The following is a 24,522-nucleotide window of genomic DNA, read 5'->3' on the forward strand; positions in this document are numbered from 1 at the left end:
TTTCAATTTTTATGGGGTATTTTTAATGATTACATGACAAGAAAGAAAGCTGGTAAAACTCCCCAAAACCTAAAATCTTATCAAAATAAAACCTCTCCAAACAAGTGCAATGAACGCAGCAAGACATGACTACTCACCCATAGCTTCCTTGTACCTCCTTGCTGACCTGTTGGAAGCTCTAAATGGAGATCACCTCCACTGGAATACATTTCTACCACCTAGGATGGATGACAGGAATATGTTAGCCCTCAACTTCAAAGAGATCTGTTTTAGTTATCAGGTATTACAATATGCAATGGTTATGAACTATTTGACCATGGGAGTATCTTATAATTTCACTTTTCATGATGATACAGCGATTTGCTACAAATTATGTGCTTTCTGTTTATTTATATATTTATTAAATATATAACATAGAAATTATGTGCATTTCAGAGTCTGTGGATCACTTAAGAGAATCAGATCATGTTTGTCAGTGGACTATTCATTTACTTGTTGGGTTAGGTACAGACATCAATCCTGTCTTAACATAAGAATGCTTGTCAACCTTACTAGGTACTAGTAGTAACGGTACAGCGCAAAGATACCTTATGTTGTGCAAAACAAGTAGAAGGCAGCTAAGAAGCATGCCTGGATTAAAACACAAGATCTGTTCTACCTTATTTGCTTCAGTATTTGTCTTAATTACCACTGAAGTTTAATTCTTTATTTTGCAGTAATTACGACCATTTAAAAAAAGGAAATGCCACAGTAAAACCTCAATTTAGCAAATTAAGAGGTCTACGACATAATGTACAACTTCTAGAATAACTGATTTGCATTTAAACAGAAAAACATTGATACAACGTGAAAGACCTGGCTTCAAATAGCTTTAAAGTCCAAACAGAATTTTAAGAAATACCAAAATAAACAAAATTTCAGTTTAATGTAATAAATTTAACTAAGCATTTAATGATTTTTCTCTTAGGCTTACCTGCAAAGGTTCACTGTGAGGGTTATGTATATTTATTATAGGAGAAAAACTGCTATTTACAGGAACTCGTGCCCCAATAAATGGGCGCAATCGATAGGGGTTCGGTACTCCGATCCCAAACACCTGGTTCAGAAAAAGAAAACCAAGCTTAAGTAGCTGTATGTAATTCTTGCAGAGCCTAACATATGTTGTGCACCAATTTTAGTAATCTACCAAGCACCCTTTTCAATTAATTTTATAGTAGACTTCTAACTGAACATTTAAAATCAGTATCACGCTAAACCACTGAAATAAAGAAAAGTGAATAGTATTTCTCATAGCTACTACTTACTTACACTGACATACTTCGAATACAGGAACTCAAAATACCATCTTTTTTTCTGATACTCTTAAAACACTAGATACCAGCTAAAGGTTAAAAAGATATGAAATATCCTTTAATCATACCATTATGGAACAGACTATCCATATGGGAAGCTTTTTTGTTGTTTTCAACACACTGCCAAGGTAAGAGTCATATTCTTTCACTAAGAGGATTTCTCAGACTTTTTAGACTCTCTCATCTGTCTGGTTTATCATTCTGAATCTCGAGTGAGTAATTTTTTTGCCAGCTTAATGAATAACATTGTCTTGTCACTGGATCAGATGAGTACAGAGCTAAGGAATGAGCTAGGTCACTGCAATGAGCCACCAAAATAACACACAGAAAAAAGTTGGGAGGATTTTTAACCCTACATAATTTAATCGATCTGGCTTACAGTACTGCCCTACAGATATTTACAATGGTATACCTCTGTGTTACAACAAGCACCAGGAATGGAAACTTCTTCAACTGGGCTGATTAAAAAACAAATCCACTGTCGTGCAAATATCCTTGGATAGTTGAGCATGCCATAATAGATACTGCTTTGATAGACTCATACTTCAAAACTTTTTCTAAAAGAGTGTAATTTCTCTTACCTGATAAGTAAATACACCATGATTAGAAGTGTTAATAAATAAAGTATTCTCTACGTTTCCAACTACTCTTGCAAGAAAAACTACATCAAAGGATGTATTCCCTCCTGGAAGAATTTTCTGGAAAAAAATAAAAGCAAGGAAACAGAATAATAAGCAAAACTGTTTAGTGAAGACATTCCACCCTGCAGATGAACAATAGCTTTTGTGCAACAGAAGATCTCTGTGTGTTCTTTACGGAAAACTGAAGTTAGAAAGTCTATTGCAGATTTGGGGGAAAGAAAAAAAGACAAAAAAAGAATAGAAGTTTCAGACATATAAAAATGCTTAACAAAATAATTAAAATACCAATATTTAAAACTATTACTTAGTGCAGGATCATATTTAATTGATTTTTTAATGTTGAATTCTAAACTTACAAGTTCAGCTTATCACGGGAATATTTTGGACCGACGGTTTACAGAACACTGGAGAAAGGCAATTACTACACGACTTCCATAACTGAGAAGTGTTGCTTATAGACATGTTTTCTGAAGTTTTTGGTGTTTACATGGCCTCTGCTAAGCCACAGGCCCTGCAGACAAAACTGAAACTAGAGGACTATATCTGACAGCAGTGTGGTTATGAGTTAACCGTGCTGACACAGTGCTTTTTAACTTCCAAGTTCCTGTAACATGACTGCAGTAGTTTAAGTGTGCTGGGGCGGCTGCTTCACACTAGCACCACTTCACTGGACTCACAATTTTCAGAGGTATTATAGAAACAGCTTGTTCCTGTATGTGCTTTAAGGCAATGTACACTTAGTCACTTCAGCAACAAAGGAGATCTGCTGTTCAACCATCAGTTACGGTATACACTTCCAACACAGCGTCTGCATCCCTCCTATGCAACGTATCATTCCTTCCCTTCCAGCAGGATTTGTGTTTCTCGTGCTCAGTTCAAATTTGCTTGGTAATTGACATGACATCAAGAACTGCAGTATCTGAATATTTTTAGGTATGTAATTACTGCAGCAAGTAGCACATTTAAAGAAGGGAGGGAAATCAAGCCGCCATTCAGGGTGGGAAGGTGGAAGGAAAAGCTCATTTTGAGAAAGCAGAATAACTTACCCTGTTTTGAAAAAATGATGCATGAAAATGTGATGTTGTAGCAGATATTGATACTAATGTAATTGTTTCCTCTGAGCTAGGGTTATGTAGGTAAACTTTTTCCATTTTTGGCATTCCAACTGGCCTGTCAAAACAGAGAGAATATTTTTAAAGTGTTACAATTCTAGCAAATCAAGCATTGGCCTCTGTCCCATTAAACCAGATAGGAGCATAACACTGATGAACACTGACTACAGAACTTTGCATTACATGTTTTTTCAATTAACATATATAAATTCTGCCTTGAAGAATTACTTAGTTAACATCTTTTCCATTATTTTATTAATTACTTTTTCTGAAGGGCTACCTAGCATTGTACCACCCTCTAAAATGATACCTATCCAAAATGAAATTCTGTTTTGCAGAATTTTACTTCAGTATCAAAAGAGACAAAGTTTTTTATTCCTGTGCTAGAACCTCTGAATAATTATATCTTAAGAAAGGTGGCACACAGCTATTTAAAATCAACAGAACACAATTTTTTTTCCTGGTAAATTGTAAGCAATCTTACTCAGATTTTTTTCTGGTACTATATTTTATAATATGCTCTACAGAATTAAGTACACAGACATGTGCAACAAAAACTATTTTATTTATATATTGCATTTGAATTCATACCTTAAGGAAAAAATAAGAAATGTTTGAGATTAAATTTTAGAATTTCATGTCTAAAACATAGAAGTCAAACAGTTTAATAACAGCATGCTTTTTCAGTAACAAGACATACTAACAATTTATTCCGCACAAGCTTTAGGCTTCTTCCTTTTTGCTTACAACAGCTGACATGACAATAAATGCTTCAGTTTCACTGATTATTTTTTAGACTTTGATATCTCTTCAGAATTTTTGTCATGCCCTTTAACACAAATGTGTTAAGCATCACTAATAAAGTGTGTAGATTACAATTTTCTCCAAATTAAATCTTGGAATTCAAAATAGTTAGCTCAACTTTCAGGCTACACTTACATAGCACTCCTTCCCATGTCACCTGCTCCAAACATCGCAAGGACCACAAAACTATTGACAAGAATTACTATCTGTAGTACCTGAAGTGATGATAAGCAATGACAGGCAGCTGTTCTGCCATCCTCAGTTAACAGGTTAAATTAATAAGTGCTGTTGTAGTTGCACAGTTCTTCAATTTGAGGAGGGAGGGTGTGTCTCAATAGATAGAGCAATGCAAGTTTGCTGTAAATTAAAGCTTGCACTGGATGGAGGATTTAGTGACAGTAATCAAACTATACCATAATTTACAAAGTGGTTGCAGTAACTGAACCTTCTACTTATGAAACATGGGCTAAACAGACAGATGCCAAAGACCATTATACTATTTCAAAGACACAATTATTAACCTTCAATAAACTGCACCTTCACTAACAGTAGAATTTATCTGCACTCTGCTACTGTAAATCTCTTTGCTTTGCTTGCTGAGTCCTCCTAATTTCATGTCTCCACCAGCAAAAAAAAAGTTCTTCATCCTTCTTTTACTATCAAGAAAATCTCATTTTGACTTCTCTAACAACTAATAATAAAGATTACAGTTTCTTTCCTCACCTTTTAAAACCCATACAAAACCTAATATCCAGGTTAAGCTATAACATAAAATTATCTGTGCCTGTTGCCAGTATACATGGGGATATTAGAAACGGAAATGGTTTATCAGCTGTGATGCTTTGCATTAACTGCTCTAACTGCTACACCGTTGATCAATGAAATCAAACCGTAAACCTATACACCTGTTCTCCCTTTGCTAGGGGAAAAAGCTTATCATACCACAGGAATCTGAAAGAAAGCCACCCCTCCAAAGTTGCCCATCTCTACTCCACCCCCAGGAAAAAAAACCAAAACCAAAAAAACCCAAACACCCAAAAACAACAACAACAAAAAAAACCAAACCAAAAAAGAACACATACACGAAAAAACCCCAACTGAGAACACAAACACCCACAAAAACACCACTGAGTGTCTGCTGATATGGAGTTACCCAGCACCCCCTGAATTCTGAGCCCACTGCTTCAAACACTCCTTCACTGACATCAGTACAGATGGGCTTGAGTATTTTATCTGCTTGGTATCTGTGAAAAGTATAAGCAAGCTTTTGTAACAGTCAGCAATTTCACGGTGAATTTGTTGTTTAGAGAAAGTGGTCATGCTTGAATAATAATAATTAAAAAAAAAAAACAGGGAAGGAAAAAAAAGAGAGGGAAAAAAAAGAGAAATAAAATAGTCCAACTCCTCCAACACTGAAGAAAGCTCTTTCAGTCTCTCCTGAGTATCAGCCATCAGTTCCCTAGTTCTCACTTCAATTTCTCATTCTCCTTAGTAGAAGACATGCTCCCAGCACCTTGTTGCAACTATTTTGCTTGCCACAGTGCATTTTCTGGGTATTTCTCTTCCCCAGAGCGGATTCAGTAGTTCCTCAAGCAGGGGAAACCATCCTCCTCCTCTCACAATGCACTCCAACCAGTCTTTGTAAAAGGCGCCTAAGAGCCAAAACCAAGAATGAAGCAGAACAGTTCCTGTCGACCACAACAGCAGGATGTGAGATGATAAGGTAGATTTTAAGTACTGTATTACTTGTGAGCAAACAACATGACCTGTGGTCTCTACAGAGAACCAGCTGTGTACTGAAAACCTAAGATGAGAATTGACTTAAGTGACACTTATTATGATGCATTATGTGTGAAACACCACGAAGCCAAGAAAACCATGTTGAATGAACTGGTACTACTGAAGTGCCAGGCTGTTCCTGTCAGAAAGGGAGTCTGGAAGCAAAACTCATTATCCCAGGAAGTGTTTCAAATATTAACAGTCTTTTAAGACCTTCATGCTTTACCAGTTCTGAAAAGAGGGGAATATAAGACAGTATATTTGAGAAGCTAAAGCCTATAAAAACAACTAGGAGGGAAGCACCATGATAGATATCACAGTTCACCAACTTCAGATTCCAGATTAAACTACTGCCGTATAATTATAGGTGATAAAGGCACAAGTCACTAAAAAATAATTTTGTTGCTAGGACTATGTTTTATTTCACTGTTTTGTTGACCATTCTGATTTTGAAATGAATCCAGTACTAAGTTTTGCTCAGATACAGCTTTTCTTATATTCTTTAAGCTTGATCTTAGCCAAATCTACAGAAACAGGACAAACCTCACTTGTTTTTTCTGCCATCAGACATAGCAAAATCCAGGTAAAGCAGACACCTTTAACGAACCTACATCCCAAGCAATAATCACAAAAGGGATGCTCTCCAGGCTGCGGATTATGGAGCTGCAATGCCCTGCACAGGTACAGTGCTACCTGGTGCCAAATTTTACAGCAGCATTTCCTGGAGCAGTCACAGCTAGCACACTTCATTGCAAGAAGCCGGTACAGACACACACCTTCAGGCAAACATGAACTGTCAAAGCACGTAAGATTTTGTTCCCGACCTATTGTCCTCGCATAATGCTAGGTCCACCTACACTGATAAAAACCAGATACCACAACCTAGATGAGAAGATGTTAATTAACAAGGGTGAGGTGCCTGTTCAAATGGGTAGAAGCCTGTGTTCACATTCCTTACTGCTGCAACTCAACTCTTGCTGAAGTCTGAGTTAGTATCTGCAGTGTATTGTAACCATGTCCTTGTAATGGAATTCATTGCTGCTCTACGGATCAAGTGGTAGATTCTTTCAGCAAAAAAAGCTCCTGCAAAAAGTTGAGGATGTGAGTATTTGAGTTATTGGCCCAAACTTAACTTGCAAAAATATCTAGCTATTCTCTCTGAAGCAAATACACATTGAGAAAACACCCTTTTTTAAAAGAGTAATTTCATTTTTTTTCTCACTGCATGTAATTTAGACACCTCTGTAAAACGCTCACTTGATTTATGTAAACTGATACAAATCTACTACTGAAAAGCAAAGAATATAAATTCAGCAGATATATTTTTCCTCTTCCATCTCCTATTCTTTCTAATGAGACTGGAGAGAAAACTTCAGTCAACCGAAAGCTTCCCGCTTAAGATTTTTGGAATGCTGAGATAAATATACCCAAGATTCAATTCAGGTAAATTCCTCATGAATTTGAGAGTTTAACAAATATGTTTTCCCCTAAGTATTTTTTTTCTTTTAGCATCTTTTGAAACTACTGTAAGACCAGTTGTTGCACAGCATATCAGAAGTTTTATACGGGTTAAATCACTATCCTGTGTCAGACAGGAGTGAAATAGCAGATGTCTGGAAGGCGAAAGTGTAATAATGCAGAAAGCATATGAAGTCAGGTGCCCAGAAAACTCTCCTAGCCTCTAAATATACGCAGCTTGGGAACTTCATGAACCAATGCAGAAAGTTCTCCAGTCAGAACAGAGAGAGTGAACTCCAACGTAAGAACTTGGGTGTCGACTTGTAATGTATCCAGCTACTTTTAATGAAATTAAAGGAGCTTGTCTTACAAGATTCCCTCTTCAGACTGCAAGGGAATGGCTTTTGTACCCCATTCTGAAGAAAATGCTAATTCCTTATGTGAAGGAAGCCTGCATGATGTACAAGACTGAAGAACTAGTGGCTAAAGCATCCCTCTTGTTTTACATGAAACTGTATGCATCACTGGTTGAGTGACACAGACAATTTGCTTTTTAGCTGAAGTTAGAGTAACTAAAGTGCTTAAGTTCAAGAATGCAAATGTGTCTCAAATTTGGAAAAGCAAAAGCAAACAGAAGGGCTTTGCTTTTGTATATATACTAGTCTATAGACCAATTGTTTCCTAGCTTCCAGATTTCACTGGCTTTTAACAAGTCAAAGTTATTTTATATTATACTTGACAAAAAGTGCTCATGTAACATACTAAATGGAGCAAATGCCCCATTTTATGTTAGGAATCTAACTTAGATCTCATGCAACAAATCATACCTTTTCCAAACAGTTAGCAAAACCCCATACACAAAACACCAGTAGTAGAGTCTTTCCAGTCATGTGATTTGAATGACTCTAAGATTATAATAAACTATTCTTTGCTTTGGCAGCATTTTGCAGTCTAGCATGATATGCAAACAAACACAGAGGTAGATCTGGACAAAATGTCTCTTCACTGTCAACAGTTTCTTACATTTAACAAACTCCAAGGGAAATGAAAATCTCATTTTGTTGAAATTTTTAAAAAATGCTGCAATCTCAAATGCTCACAGATTAGAAGTGTATCAAACATGCAGCCAATTGTATTCATAGTACATTATAGGTACCTACCATTTGTAAATATACTTGTTTAACCTGTAAGAAAACTAGACATTTAGATAAACTCTCTAGTTGCTAGAATTCTCCATTTTTTACTGGTAAGAGATTAGAGTTCTTGAAGAAAACAGATCAATTCGCTAAAGTTATGCTAACCTAATGTTAGCAACTAGCATAAGGTCTCAAGATCTGCAAGAAGGTCTCAAATATTTGACCATTACCAAGCAATTGCTTTCAAGGCCAGTTTAAGCTTTCATAGAATATCCTGCCAGATACTAAAGCTCACAAACAAGAAACGTGAAAACAGTACAAAAATCCCCTAAGGAAAACATTTCAAAGGAAATGCAAGGCAAGATTGTTTATCAACTGAAAAGCAAAAGACAGATTTTCAGAATAGTGTCCTAACAACAAGAAAACTTCGCAGAATGGGATCTTGCTCAAACTGAGTGAAGCAAGAACCTCCATTCACCACAAAAGTATATGCTGATCAAGGATTAAAATATTACTTTTGCTAAAGGTATCAAGGATTTAAATACTACTTTTGCTAAAGGTATCTTTTTAGACATTACCAATAATTTCTATGAAGCATGGGCAAGATGTCAATTTCATCTAAAATAATTCCACATTTTAAAACTGTGATGGTAAGCAGTTATAGCTTATACTGTGTTAGTATCCTAAAATTCTCGATATGGAAGTGCTCCACTACCAAAAATTACTTCTACCAAAAAATTAATTGTGAAGAACTTACAAAGTGTACTTGTTATATAGTCAGAGTTGAATTAACACAGATAAAGGCAATGTATCAAGATCTATGAAGATTCAAGTTCTCCCACAAAGCAGGTACAAGAACTAAACATATAATTTGCCCTGCAACAGGATGCTTCAGTCTTCACCCAGATGGGCTACCTGCTCTGATATGAGCAACCTGGTCTAGTGGAAGGTGTCCCTGCCCATGCCAAGCAGGTTGGAACTAGATGATCTTTAAGGTCCCTTAGAACCCAAACCATTCTATGATTCTGTGAAGACTTGTCTCAAATACAAAGCCATATAGGTAATGACTGTTCTGCCAAATTAGCCTCTGAGCAACCAACTCCCAAAGCTACGGAAAACGACGTAATGGTTACTGTTTGTGTGTTAGGATGCCTCAATTATTCCATTTCTATTTAACAACAGGGGACAGTAAGATTAAAAGAGAGATTACAAGGAACAGAACACAGGTAAGAGTAAAGGCAGTTAGTTGTGGAGTTGGTTTTGGGTGGAGTTTTCTGGGTTTGTTTGCTTTCTTTAAAGCCCTGAATCTCTGATATCCAACATGTTGCAGAATTTGTTCCAGAGGAAGACTGGTGTTGCTTCACAAACACAAGCAGGAGGCTTTCATATTAAATAACCAAATGAGTATTACACTGAGTCCAAGCAATCCCCCGGAGCAGTGATATGGGAAAACTTGTCTCAGTTCCACCCCATTCCCAGAGGCTTAATGTATACAGAAAACATTTGGAATCTCTTCAAGTGAGCTAAAGATTTGCATATCCTAAAATATGGCATACATTTCCTTTGATAAATGTGAGATTACCTGGACTGCCTTCAAAGTGGTATAATATGGTGGTGTTTATTTTACATTAAAACAGCATTTAAAACCCCCAACTTTTAAAAAACAGAAGTTTAAGGCTGTTGTAATCTCATCTCCTGGTAGAACACAGGAAGTGTGTCTACAGGACGTATCTATCAACTTAATACCGATTTTGATTTTCTGAGACTCCTAAATAAAATAACTTTTAATAAATATTGTTCCTGCTCAAGTTGGCATGTTTTTGAAACATCTGATTAAACCCACACACTCTCAGCAGACCAAAAATGTCACAAGAATAATGGTTAGCTTACAGCTGAAATTAAATATTGCAACTTTCTTTAGCCTGGGAATGACACATGTTGATAGCTCAGCATAAAATGGACTTTGAACAAGTTTGCTCTACTAAATGTTACATGCCACCTAGTAACAAAACACGGTATAATACTTATTCAGAAAATAAATATGCATTTTATTCCTTTCCTAAAATCCATAATTAACAAAGAAAGAAAAGCCAGAATTTGAATGTGAAAACCCTGTCTACTTTAAAAGGCAAAAGCACCAAAAGCTTAAATCTGCATTTGACTTCTGAAGTGCCTAGCACCTGCAACTTGTTCCCACCATAAGGTTGAGTTACTCAGCATTTCTCAGAGATGGTTCACTTCTATTTAAATGCCTAAGTGCAGATTTTAAACTGAACTTTGAGGCTTCCCATTGAAACATTTACTAAAGCCGTTTTTGACATCTTACTGAAGTTTTAATAAATCAGAAGACTGTTTTTGCCTGAGATTGACCTAAACTACAACAGATAAATGATCATATACTGTTAGAAAAAAAACCACTACCCCAGAACACATAATGAACCAAGACCTAACACAGAGATTTGCTATTTTAACTGATAGAAAGCAGCAATCCCCCAGTGCATGAAGAACAACTTAAAGTACTTATGATACTGTCAAGGACCTATTTTTAGGAAGAATAAAGGGCAAAAAAAGCACCATCTTTGGAAATCCACAAAGCAAAGAAACACATGTAGCTTTTTTCAGATAAGAATGCAAACTATAGATGACCTTTAAAAACAAGGTATTTCAAAGCACATTAACATAACAATTCACAGTAGAAAAAAAATACATTTCAAATGTCAAGTTCTGTAATTAGTATGAACTGAAAACCTTTACAATGTATAACCAAAACAACAGGTAAGTTTACAGTAACTAACAAAGATCAAATTGCTCTACAAGTTTGAGTTTGTACAGTGCTCACCGGCACAAGTCATTAACTATAATCTAATGTTGCTATAGGAGAGATCCAGTAGAGCAGGGCTTACCACTAGGTACTTTGCTATGCAGTATAGAAGCTCAATGTCCTCTTACCTAGGACCAGTTACTGACATTACAAAAACCACAAAACAACAAAACCACACAACACCCAAAGCTAGAGACTGTGAATTTTTCAAGTAATAAGGAAGAGGGGACAGAGTCATTTATTATATCTATTCTCAGAAGTAAAAGTTAAAAATCTGTTAAACTGAGCACAAATAAATTCTGTAAAATTAGACACTTTCATATAGCTTTGCTATTTAGTGGCATTGTTCGCTTTTTTTTTATGAAGGTTATTTCTGGAAAACTACTCTGTGCAAATAATATACAGTTACAGCCTTTCAGAAACACAGAACTATACACCATGCCAATACACAGGAGCTTCCTTGCACATCTGTAGTCACCACAACATACAATGGTCTTTCCTACAGACAAGGGGTACGATATTTTTATTAATATACCGTGGGTTATCTATAAATAAAGCAGCCTGTCATCCAGCAGCAGCGCTGGCTGAGGAAGAGGGAAGCAATACTGTGCTGTGGCACACCTGGGCTGTTTTCTTTCTTCCACTTGAACTGTTACAATGTCTGACATGTCCTCACTGCAGTTTACATTGTGTCAAAGTATCAATAATGCATAGAGGTGACATCCATGTACATCAACTCCGGAACTGATTTTGACTGTTAACAAGAATGATTGCAGCTACCTGGACACAGTAACCAGTTACTGGTAAGAAAAGTTAAGGCTAAATTGTTCTCAGAGGAACTGATTACAAGTAGGTACATTGTTAGACTTCTTTGTCCTCCCTCCCTTTTATCTTTTAGAGAAGTCACAGATAAGTTTGCTGTAAACCATTACATTCGGCCACCGAGAATCAAAACAGCAGCCAGGTGCAAGGTGGAGCACAGAGCTAGGTTCCTGGAGACTGTTCTGCTTGGAACTGTGTTTTCACAACCCTATGTTACTGTTCTAATAACTGCAGACCCACCAAAGTGTTTCTGCCATCAAAGCAACAGTAAGCCAGACATGCTAAAGAGGATGCTCTCTGACATGGGTCATGTACAAGCAGAAAGGTAATCTCACCTCAGCACACTAAGTTCTAGACTTAAAACTGTTTCCACTCTGCAGAGCAGCTGTACAAGCACCTAAAAAGTAAGCACAAGTACCTACACTACCAAAGTCATGGCAGCTGACAGGTTGCCCAATGGTATTTAAGACCAAGTACACCAGCTCTCTGGAACAAGTAGGTCAACTACACTTACAGACAACTGACCAATGCAATTTATGTACACAACCTTCTTCATCAGTTTTAAATGCTCTTGAGATTTTTTTATTTGTCTAAGTAAACAGATCGAAAGACTTTTCAACTTACTGTTCATGGAAATCGAGCATTGGTGGCTCAAACCGGAGAGGTCGGCAATTTCCCCGATACAGGGATACACTGGAAGAAAAAAATTAAAATGCTGTAAAACATACTGTTAAATGATACATTTTTACTCCCTTCTCATCTCAAATTGCCCTTTCTTAGCAAAACGTTCATTAACACTAATAACAGAGCAACTAATTCAAAGGAAGAAACAGCCTGACAAACCTGTCCAGTCAGAATACTGTAATTTCACCAGCCACTTACGTGATCATGTGGTATCTCTAAGAAGGAGTACATATCTTGGAAATGGATATAACTGAAGTGTTAGTTTTCCTCTATATAGTGATGGCTAAGTGAAACAGCAAGCTAAATAGGTTTGTATCATCTTTCATAGCAATATCCAAACATCTTCCTCAATGTATAACAGTAATTTATATACACACCACGCGTTTCTCTAGCTACATCTACACTAGTAAATAAACAATCTTGGATCCACTTGATGGTACTGAGGCCACATAGGAAAAAACAGCCCATGTCCATATTGTTAAAAACTTGTAATTTCCAGAAGATAAAGACTGCTTTAGAAACATTGCTTTGCTCTGCCTATACTTACCTCCCACTTGGAACTCTGCAGGAGACTAAAACTTATATTCTGCTCAAAAAATCCAGCAGTGAAGACAACAAAGTATCTGGAAACATCCTCTACTACTCCTTATTTCACCAGTACAGTTCTACAGAACACAATCAATAACCCACAAAAGTTACAGGAAAAAATACAAAGCAGTTTCATTGACTGAAACATTTTCTTGTTCAGAATTATATGATTGTGACCACACTTAAGTATCAGTAACACATTGGGGGGTGGGGGTAGGGGGGTGTCAGTAATAATTGTATTAATACAATAAAACATAAACTGGATACAATAACATAAAAGAAATAAACAGGAAAGGCTAAAGAATGGCTCAAGAGCAGCGGTTCCTGAATGGCTCAAGACCAATAGCTTTCTTTTTTCTTCAAATGTTTTTGTTACCAATATTAAAATAGCACTCTTGTTTTAGATTCTTGTTTTCTAACTTTGTATCAATCCCTGATGCCCAAAGACAGAGCTGCAGCCATATGTCCTGGGCAAGCAAAGCTGCTCCACAAACACAAGCCAGGCCAGCAGAACCACCCAGTTCTGCCTCAGCACAGGGAGAAGCCAGGAGCTGGAAGATGCCCTCAGACAGGCACACGTGGCTTGCCTTACGAAAGCAGAGGCCTTAAACTTCATCAATCTAATTCCATCTAGCATACTTCCAGGAAAACTAATTATTGGTCAAATTCAGATGTCTTTCCATACTCCAGAACCACTTCAACAAGGAAGCTATTTACAGATGTAAAAACTCAAGAACCGGGTACAAAATCTTAACTGTATTCTCCAATAGCACAGATCTGGGCAACAACAACAGTTTAAGAAATCAACAGCTTTTTTACAGTGTCTCAATGACTCACTCTAGTACTCCACAACTGAATCTTCACACTTCCAAGTACTATACATGTGCATAAGGGAGATCTTATTCAATGACTTTTAAAATACTTCTGTCAATTTCTTCCAATTTCAAAACTCCAAACAGTCATTCAGCACCTCTTTTTTTATTGGCAATTATTAGTAAAAGGATGTAACTTTTCCATAAAAGGAATTGATATCAGAAATATTTACAGTATTTACAAAAGCAATAATGAACATCGTTACCTCCAATGCATTGAAAATACAGTCAAGAGTAACTTGACCTAACTTGAACCACCGGGACATACACAATTCTCCACATACATGAAAGGTTTTAGCAAATTTTCTCAGACTATCGCTATAATATCATTGATAGCCATTTAGGCAACACAGAATTTTTAGATGGCTGAACATTGGTAAAGGCAGCCACATTATAATGAATAGCAACTATTATAATAAAAGTAACAGCTGTAATAAGATTCAAATGGGAACAAACAGCATCGGAATTCCCAAACTTTGCCTGCTGGAAGGCCCAACATGAGTCGACTTGCAACAGACTTACAAATGATGATAATGTCTGGACTGCTGGGCACTTGCTCACTGAAGGCTGGATACACCCATGGGTAGGGCAACCTTAACAGCATAATGACATTTAAGTTAATTATCATTGTATGCCTGTAGAGCTATGGCTCCCAGTCTTCTATCAGAATTTAATTTTTCTTTCCCTATCTTTCCAACATTTCTAACTTTCAAAGTCAAGAACAACATGAAAAGATACATCTGAATGAGAGAGGACTACCAACATCTTCCAACAAGCTTCAGCAGACTCAGAATCAGCCAGAAGTCACCTGAACCTATGAAGTTTCAGAAACGAGTAGTTTCTGATAATGATTTAAGATTGTCCCAACAACTTTTTCCCTTCTGCAAGAATTTGGATTTTTTAAATGAGACTTGAGAGTGAACTACACACAGCCCCTGACATGATCATTACCCTTGCCATACCATCCACTCTGTCATCCAAGCGAGAGGGCATTTACCTCAGCTATTAACTACTGTACTGATCCTATCCAGAAGCAACCTGCTACCAGATGTAATTCACTGAAATGCAACTTCACGTCTCAATAAGGTTAGTCACAGATAGAGACCATAAAGATGGTCAAAGTATCAATGCCTGGGAAGATTAGGTGTGGGAAAATCGCTTGGAGGGGGGAAATTATAGAAAATTGGGACCTAATAGAAGTTGTAGTATTATAACAACCTTTTAGGGTAAAATACAGTTGCCACTTTCAGACAGTGGGCAAGCGTGCAATCCACTCCACCATCGTTCTCTAGGCCAGCCTAGAGGAGCAGTGGAGGGTGGAGCAGAGCGGAGACGCCGCAGCCAGGCTCTGCTGTGCTCCCTGCAGGGCTGGGAACTTGATGGTACCATACAGCCGGTAAGCTGCATAGCAACTGTCAAATAGAAAACATACGAGAAGATGCCCGTTTCTGGGCCAACAACTGTAGCAAAACTATTTAACTTAGATGAACCTTGCTCATTATGATCTCATTATAATACTAACACACACCTCCATCCCAAAGTTACCCACCTCCAAGGCACCACCACGCCTCACCGAGCACATGCTTTCTATTTCTTATCAACTATGTCTTCAAATGAAAGCGAAAGAAGTTTACACCAATCAATAATGAAAGAATGTATGACTAGAGTCACTCAAGCTCCACCTGAGAGCAAAGAAAAGTATAAAAAATGAATGAAGGGGGAAGTTAGGGAAGACTCCGTAGTAACTTCTGGGATCAGTTGATGGGCTGAACCTGCCTTCTGCCCCATAGGTACACCTGTTGGGTAAGAACTTTGTCTTATGTGTGCTAAATAACTAACCCATGCTAGCTGTTATTAGTGATTAATGTTCTGATTGTATAGAATTTGGTTGTTTATCATTTCAAGGTTGTTTTTGCAGACAGTCCCTATCACCAGCAATCATGAATCTTAACTTGTCACGATTTTAGAATAACGACTGTTATTCCGTAAAGTGTTGGTGTTAGTCCTTTGTGGGAGCTAGCAGTTGCTGGCAGCGGGTAAGTAACACATTCGAATAATGTGGGAAGGCCCACTGAGGGGTCCCCCTGATACTGTTGGAGTGTCCCTGAGCAAGTCAGTTGAATCGCCCTCTGATCCAGCAGGGCTGTTCAGTGACGGGCCCCTGTAACAAGACACTGACAGACTGGCAGGGCACAAGGGTCTTGGCTTTCCCGTGGCGCTGACAGACAGATCAAAAATCCAGGGTTGGGAAAATCTCCACCACCACCCCGCCTCTTTCACATGACAGTGGATGATAGGGATGTCCATCTATGCCAAGACACAATTTTTTCTGGTTAAGGACATTCTGCAGCACTTCTATGATGTCTTGCTGTTTATCACAGAGTACTCAGTTTTAAATAATCCATGCACATTTCTGCATTTGGAGATGAAGAAAATACTTGTCAAATATAGTATCTAAAGTTTTCTGCAAAGTTGGCCAGTAACTGTTTCTCTGTATCCTCACTTTACCTTTCCAGCTGTTCTGGGATTTCTGGAGGAGGTTTGTGTTCTGTGGAATCTTATCTGTACTATCTTTAATTGCTACCGTGGAAAAATCAAATATAATTATTATTCTACCTGTGTTTTTCCCACATTATTTTACCATTTGTTTAAAGGGTTTGTTTCCTTTTCCATTCCACAAATTGTCAAGAAATAAAGACAAAAGCATTAAACCATCAAATAGCAAGAGGATTTTATTAAGCAACACAAACTCTCAGAACGCCACTACTTTGTTATTTCTATTACCCCCATACAAAATGAAAGTGTCTTCAAAAATAGCTATATGAATTTTTAAAATGAAAAATAGTCAAATACTTCACTTTTTGTGCCAGAATGTCCTTGAAAGAGCCACCTCTAAGACAGAACATCTTTGGCTATAAAAGTAAATAAACAATCATATTTCCCTGAATGCATCCACGACTTGTTAATGTTTAAAAATAAGGTTGAGCTGCAAATCTAAGAAAATTTATTTACATTTTTATAGTTAAAATAATTTTAGAAATATGGGTATTAAACACAGCCTCTGTGAGAAAGTGAACTGCCACAAAACATTTGACCACTTCAGTATCTGGCTCTATGTGCAGATGAATAAAATGACTTTTTCAAAAACTACACCCAGGTAGTGGTTGGCCCAGTTATGCCAACATTAATCTTGTATCAGGAAAAACACACTCATGATATCAGATGTTACACTTCAAAGCTAACACTTCCTGAGGGTTTGTCTGGGGAAAGGGTGGGGAAAAAACAGGGAGAAGCTTGAACAGATGCTCTGTAACCTGACCATGGGCAAAACCAAAACAAATTAAAAAGCTAGTTTATTTCCCTCCTTCCAAAAGCAGATCAAAGAACTGGATGAACTGTCTAGATAGGGATGAAGTATCCGCAAGCTACACCAAGAAGGAGATATTATGATCTATAATAAGGACAATGAGACATAAGTCATCTAGAGAAGTTAATTTCTTCATGTGGACCAAAAACCTTAGCAACACCATTTAAAAAGTCACCTAGAAAAATACGTGGAAGAAAGATCCATGTAAAACCAGTAACAACAGAGAGGGAAAAATACAGACACACAGTAGATTGGGTATTCACTTTGTAATATGGGATCGAAGAGTTTGTGATGCAGTTCTTTATCACGTTGTGCCAGCACCCAAATAGGCCAGCACCCTGATGCAGAATGGACTGTTTCTCCTGGGAAACAAGGAGATTTTTCAAATCTATAAACCAGCGTTTTATTAGAACACACTCTAAACCACTGAAATTTTAAACACAGAAAGCAATCTTCTTAGATGTGAAATTAAAATCAAAAAATCCTGTAAGCATGTCTAATCCAGGGCCTCGGTCTCACTCTCAAGGACCAGGAAGTTCAGTTGTATCTTGGGAGACAAAAACCTGCCCATAATCCCTAGGTCTCAATAAAGACACCTTCTTTCTGCCATTGAGACTCAATGACTTACACAAGATACTATTCCATTTAAACTATCTCCATAAAGTCTGATTCTACCCAAGACATAAAATACACTTGTCACTGATCTCAGAAGTTCAGTTGTGATTCCTACATTCATGTTTTCGTACCAGCAATGTGACTGACATGCTGTAGCGCATAACTACAGCTGTTTAAGTTCCCATCCACAGCTGTGTCCCCTACCATTCTGCAATCCCCCAACAACTTGTGGAAGAATGCAACAAATACCCACAGCACAATGCTCCAGTTCACAATCCATGTACAAACCCATAATCACTGGCAGGGTAAAATAAGTCACTGGAGCACAAACTGCAGCAGCTGAGCCATGGGCACACATACTCACTTTCTCTGTCACAGGAGAGAGAATCCTTGGAAGGAAGGACAGGTAAACAACAACTGGGGTACTAGCATCTTAAACCACTCATGTTGTTTGCAAATTACAAATGACCAGATGTCCAGTTGATCTAGTATGTTAGGGAAGAACACAATGATCACTTAGCTTAAGCTACTTGGCTTACAGAAATGGAAGTTTTCGAAGTTAATATTAGTTATACTGCTCTGTAACATATTTGCTTTGATTGTGTTCTTCCAGAAGCTGTAATGATCATATAAATCTTTCAACATACAAGGGAATTTCCATAATGAAATTTAAGAGATTCTTTTTCTGCTGTGCAAAGTCCGAGTCCACTACAGAGTAATGAGTGCAGGGCTTCAAACAAGCAGTTTAAGATAGGAAAATGAGGAAAACCCCGAGTAAAAGAAATACTTAAAGTGCATCGTTTTAGTTTGATCTTTAAAAAACTATTTTTAATTTATCTTGACCAAAATGTTATGTGTGAGTTGTATGACCTACAGCAACCAGGAAAATTAAATTCACGTAACTCTAAATGCATGGTAACTTTACATGTGACCTTTCATTCTCCTATCATGGTAGAGTTACATTCACGGAGGCGTACATACAGTATGTGTAAGTGGTTAACAGAAACAAATAGATCTTTCAAAGTGACTACTTACAGGAGCAGTTTAGTGAAATGCATATTCTCCTTTGCCTAATCCTATGTTAACAGGCAAGTAGAAAAAAAATAGATTAATAAAAGCACTGGGTGGAAAGTTTAATTTGAGGACTTCATAGATGAGAAATAAATAAGGAAGTCCTGAAGTGCCGAGAGAGACCTCTGTTGCTGGGGTAGGGGAAAGATGACAGATCCAGGGAAGGTACAGCACCACAAAGTTTCAAGTTTTATGCAGAATGACTAAGCTACACTTTTTCAATTAAAAAGCAAAGGAGAAGTTCATATAACACAAGTCTGACAAAATTCACATTACCATAATACATAAATGCCTCAAGCTTCAGCTCAAAATATGAGGTAACAGCCTCATTTCAATAGATAATATTAACTGTTCTCTTCTGCATTATCAAAATAAAGATAACGTGAATTTATGTTTTAATTTCACCTGGAGTGAAAGACCTGCCATATCCTCATAAGATTCTTCAGCACTTTCATGTTCACTCTTTTCCCTCCAAAACCTTGAATTCCAAGTATACTTATAAACCTAGTACCAGGTAAGCCAAAGTCTACAGTATTTTCATACAATTTTGGAGATTGACACTGCAAGATTTAGGTCCATACCTAACCAGATGTCAGCAGAGACTGGTGGCAAATGATACAAACAGGATCAAGGCTTTCAAGCGTCAAATGAAAAAATGTTACATTTTTCAGAGATTTTTCAAAACTTGTTGCAAAGAGAATGCCCTTAAACCCATGCTTAAGCAACTATATACATAGTAACATAAGAACTTTTCATACACACATCTGAAATGAAAACAAGAATAGTCCTTTTACTAGATTTCCTGGGAAGTGGAAATAGCCCATGAAAAAAATCTAGCTGTGTTTACATGACAGTTTGTTGAATGCTATTGTATAAGAAATAAGCTTCATTATTAGTGTTCAATGTACTCATTAAGTACACAGGAATATTTGAGGAGTCTCCAGAGAAAAATTACAGACCAGGGAAAAAGCAGCACCACTTCATTTCCTTCTCAGATACTATACATGCAAAGTTCTTTAATAACAGATTATGTACGGATTATGTCTGGGGGGTGGGACAGACAGGCAGGTAAGAATTTACTAAAAGGAACATTGTAAGTTTTTCTTTAAAAGGACCCCAAAGAATTTTGAAGCAGGCAAACCAACCCACTTCTTTCTCAATAAAACTTCAGCAAAATGATTCCTCTTTATTTATACAGAATTACTCTGCCATATATATGACCAAGTGAATTAAAGAATTCTTCCATTTCTTATTCCATATTGAAGTGATTTAGCTGTCTAATATTAAAAACTGGTTTACATTTTAGTTTAAATTTCCTCTGTATAAGACAGTATTGAAAACTTACACAATTTGTATTTGATCTTATTTACACTAAAACTTTACTATTCTTAAGAAAAATATCACAAATATTGCAATAGGATGGCTGTATTAAACTTTTAGAAAATCATGCTTACCTTTTCTGTTGATATGAACTGAGGCCTATAGTTGTCTCAGTCTGAAAAAGAAAAAAAAAAATTAAATATAAGACACTGACAGCATTATACTTCCTGTGGGAAAACAACTCCAGCAACTGTAACAAGTCAGTAAAGCAGAGCTTGAAAGACAAAAGGCAAAGCTCTGATCTGGAGCCGAAAATGCAAAATCGTTTTTTTTTCCAATTACTTAAAGAAATCAAACCTCTACCAAAAGACTGTTTAGCCCCAGACAAGAACTGCAGTCAGTTCCAGTGGTAGGAACTCCTAAAACCTGCAAGACAAGCAGCAACTTAACAACTTAAAAATTGAGAGGAGGAAAAAAAAGTCCAAGAAATTATAACATTGTAGGGAGCAAAAGCAAAACCTTGCAGAAATATAAGAAACAAATTACAAAAGAAAAGCACATGAAACAAGTAACAGTCAAGCAATTACCTGACCAGTGTAATTTAACGAACTAGAAAACAAAGAACACTATAATCTCCATTTGATTAGGAAAGTTCATCTCCTTCCCTGCTAATGATCTTCTAGCCTCTATTATTCGTACCTTTACTACCACTACACTGGACATTACAGTTAATTACCTGAAAACAAGGAGGTTAGGTTGTCCAGTAAAATTCAATTCCTTTACCCTTGTCTAAGAAATCCCAACTGGTTTAGAAGGCTGTGTATGGAATGTCGTGATACAGCCAATGTTAAAACATACCTGACTTTGAAAACTGTTTTCCCACAGGATTTGGGGATCAAATAGAGCATTTCAGTCCTTCTCATAAAGGCATTTCATGGCCAAGACAACTATTTATCTTCTCAGAGTGAGAAGAAAGCTTACAGGTCTGATAATGTCTATGGTGCAGGTTGGCTCATCTGACACAGTTCACCTCTAGCATAAGGATGTCATTTGTTTACAAGGGGAATGCAAATTTTTTGTATCTCATTTTAGAACTACAATCAAGTCCCTTGGCTGGACACTTCACTGATTTCTATTTCAACCACAAATTACACTTTCTTTCCTCGTTTTTCCTAAGATAAAAGTATCTTTTCTTAAAATAGTTTATAACAAATTATCTGATAATTATTTTAGAGGATTTTTTATTTTGCTTTTGGAGACACTTACTTGAAATTCTCTGATTACTACTAGTAATTTTTACTACTAGTAAATCACTTAGTCCACAAACCTTAATGTTGATTTACATCAAGGATCAATTCTGGACTGTTAATCTAACTAGCATTTCAGATTTAAAGTGAAATTATTCGCTTTAATGACCCTCCAATTTGTATCGAACTAGGTAAAGCTGGAAGTGTGTTATTCAACATTGTCAAACAAAGTTAAGCTGTTTGTAACTTGAGGATTTATTTGCAATTGTAAATGTCTAGACAAAGCATCCATTAGTTTTTTTTTGTTTTAATGCCTCTGAAATAGAGGGGCAAACTGCCTTGCTAAAGGGACACTGCAAGGGGAAGGAGTTCACATGGAATTATGCGGTACAGCATGATCAGTGCAGTTTTTCCTCACTGAACAGAATGCTAAGAGAAAAGGTAGATTATAATAAAATTGGCAATATAAAACAATTTAAAAGTCAGCAAGTTTTCATCTAAACTCAGTAACTTTTCATTTAAACTTATGTATTACATTTGTACCATAATTAGGAAAACAAGGCATTTCTTATTTTTCCATTAAAATACACTGGCTTGCAAATGTTTCCACAAAGTTTTCCTAGCTAAGCTATGCTATACTCATATACTGATAAACTTCTTAATTTCTGATGTCACCCTCTATTTTCTGTTTCCAGTAGAATATAAGTAAATGCTTAAAGCCTGTACTAGATAGTTCAGAACAGTAAGAGAAATTCAATTAAAATGAAGAAAGAAGAAATATAAAATCAGTTTGAATTAACTGATGAATGTTTAAGATACAAAATGTTTTGTATCTAAAAATTTCTACAAAGTACTGCCTAACAAGTTAATTGATTAGCTCCAAAATCTAAAGAATTTAATCAGAAAAAAACAGTTCTCTGGCTTCCATACCTTATTTTTTTCCTCCAACTAGAAAGATGAGAGCAAACCTTCCAGTTTTAAACTGCCACCCATTAATTTCTCAACGTAAAAAATAAGAAATTGAATCAAAGTGAATCAGCTTAAAATATTTTCTCTCCATCCAAAAAAAAGTGTGTGTCAAAAGCTGGTTTAACACTTCATACAAGCATTTGTCCAAAACATTAAGCCAGTGATTTCCCCTAGTTCACAACAGCATAATTCTACAAGCGCTGCAGAAAATACGTATTGCTTGAGTATTTTTAAAATGGTTCTAATAAGCTTCAAACAGTTACTTATAGTTACTTTCGTTTATTCTTATTACCTACTTTTCTATCATATAAACCTGAAAACCATGAATCACTGTCTGCCCTTAAAATTTTCTTTTTCCTTTTTTTTTTTCCCTTATTTTCGACTACGTAACTATTGCCTGCAGCTTGCAGACATACCTATTCTCTCTGAAAGCACATCAGACTACACCTGGCTCTGAGGGCTCTGCAAGAGATGCTGCACAACCTACTCAGTAGAAAGAGTGCTTGCTTTGTAAGCACTAAACAGCCCGAGCTGTTTGACTGCAGCTGAGAAGCACTCTGGTCTTCACCACAGCCAGCCACCATTAATCTAGGCTAACAGACAAATTGCTCAGTAAGTCTCAGCATTTACGAGCTTTCTGCACATCTCTGATGCACACAGCAAGTGGTACACTCAAAGTGCTGCTGCTGGTTACGAATTTGATGATGGTTTTTGGTTACAAAGATCTATGCAACATGATCAGTCATGCAGATGTACCCAAAAACGACCCGAATCCATTCTGAGGGTTTTCTCTACTAACTAAAATCACCTGCTGTTCCTCCCTACCAAACGACTGCATATATCACTCTTTTTTACTACAGCACAGTTATTTAAAGCCATTCTTCTGATTTCACCGGTTCCATTCTTCTATGCTGTGCATTCACACCACTGACTCTCCTTCCTACTGGAGGGAGACAAAGAAAAATTGCTGAGACAGTGTTCCTGTGAAATACTGTTACACAACTGCACTGATTTGGGGTGGGACAGAGTTAATTTTCTCCATAGTAGCTAGTATAGTGCTGTGTTTTGGATTTGTGCTGGAAACAGTGTGGGTAACACAGGGATGTTTTAGTTCCTGCTGAGCAGCACTCACACAGGGTCAGGGCCTTTTCTGCTCCTCGCCCCACCCCACCAGCGAGCAGGCTGGGGGGGGCACAAGAAGTCGGGAGGGGACACAGCTGGGACAGCTGGCCCCAACTGACCCAAGGGGTATCCCGTACCCTATGGGGTCATGCTCAGCATGTAAAGCTGAGGAAGGGAGGAGGAAGCAGGGTACATTCAGAATGATGGCGTTTGTCTTCCCAAGTCACCATTAAGCATGACAGAGCTCTGCTTCCCTGGAGATGGCTGAACACCTGCCTGCTTATGGGAAGTGGTAAATGAATTCTTTATTTTGCTTTGTTTGTGCACACAGCTTTTGCTTTACCCATTAAACTGTTTTTATCTCAGCCCACACGTTTTCCCACTTTTACCCTTCCAAATCCCTCCCACAATCCCACTGGGGCAGAGTGAGTGAGCGGCTGCAAGGAGCTGAGCTGCTGGCTGGGGCTAAACCACGACAACCACCAAACCTTCCCTGTGAATTTAACAGATGTATAAACACCTTGTATTCCTTACCAATGTCCTTGAAAGTGCATTATTTACTACAATTAAATACAAGCTTCCTTTCAGTGGTTGATTTTTCTTTAGAAACATAACTAAAGCACAGAATTAAACTACCAGCAGTTACCTGACAGTCAGATGATGGAGCTAACAGGTTCAGATCCTATGACAGGGCAACCAAAACAGTCATTACCAACACTGATCCTTGACAACTAGCTTTGGC

At 37.2% G+C, this 24,522-nt stretch overlaps 1 protein-coding gene across 1 annotated transcript in view; it reads right to left on the reverse strand.

The window, feature by feature from the left end:
- The window catches only part of TMEM131 (transmembrane protein 131), a 102,840-nt gene that overhangs the window by 49,228 nt on the left and 29,090 nt on the right, over positions 1–24,522 (reverse strand). The window contains exons 3-8 of the mRNA XM_040584794.1: positions 20,577–20,617; positions 12,550–12,618; positions 3,040–3,163; positions 1,934–2,050; positions 974–1,096; positions 138–218 (exon numbers count right to left, since the gene is read on the reverse strand). Of these exons, the coding sequence (XP_040440728.1) occupies positions 138–218; positions 974–1,096; positions 1,934–2,050; positions 3,040–3,163; positions 12,550–12,618; positions 20,577–20,617 (555 nt within the window). The remainder of the gene's footprint in view (positions 1–137; positions 219–973; positions 1,097–1,933; positions 2,051–3,039; positions 3,164–12,549; positions 12,619–20,576; positions 20,618–24,522) is intronic.

Source organism: Falco naumanni, chromosome 2 (genome assembly GCF_017639655.2).
Source record: "Falco naumanni isolate bFalNau1 chromosome 2, bFalNau1.pat, whole genome shotgun sequence".
Taxonomy (NCBI): Eukaryota; Metazoa; Chordata; class Aves; order Falconiformes; family Falconidae; genus Falco; species Falco naumanni.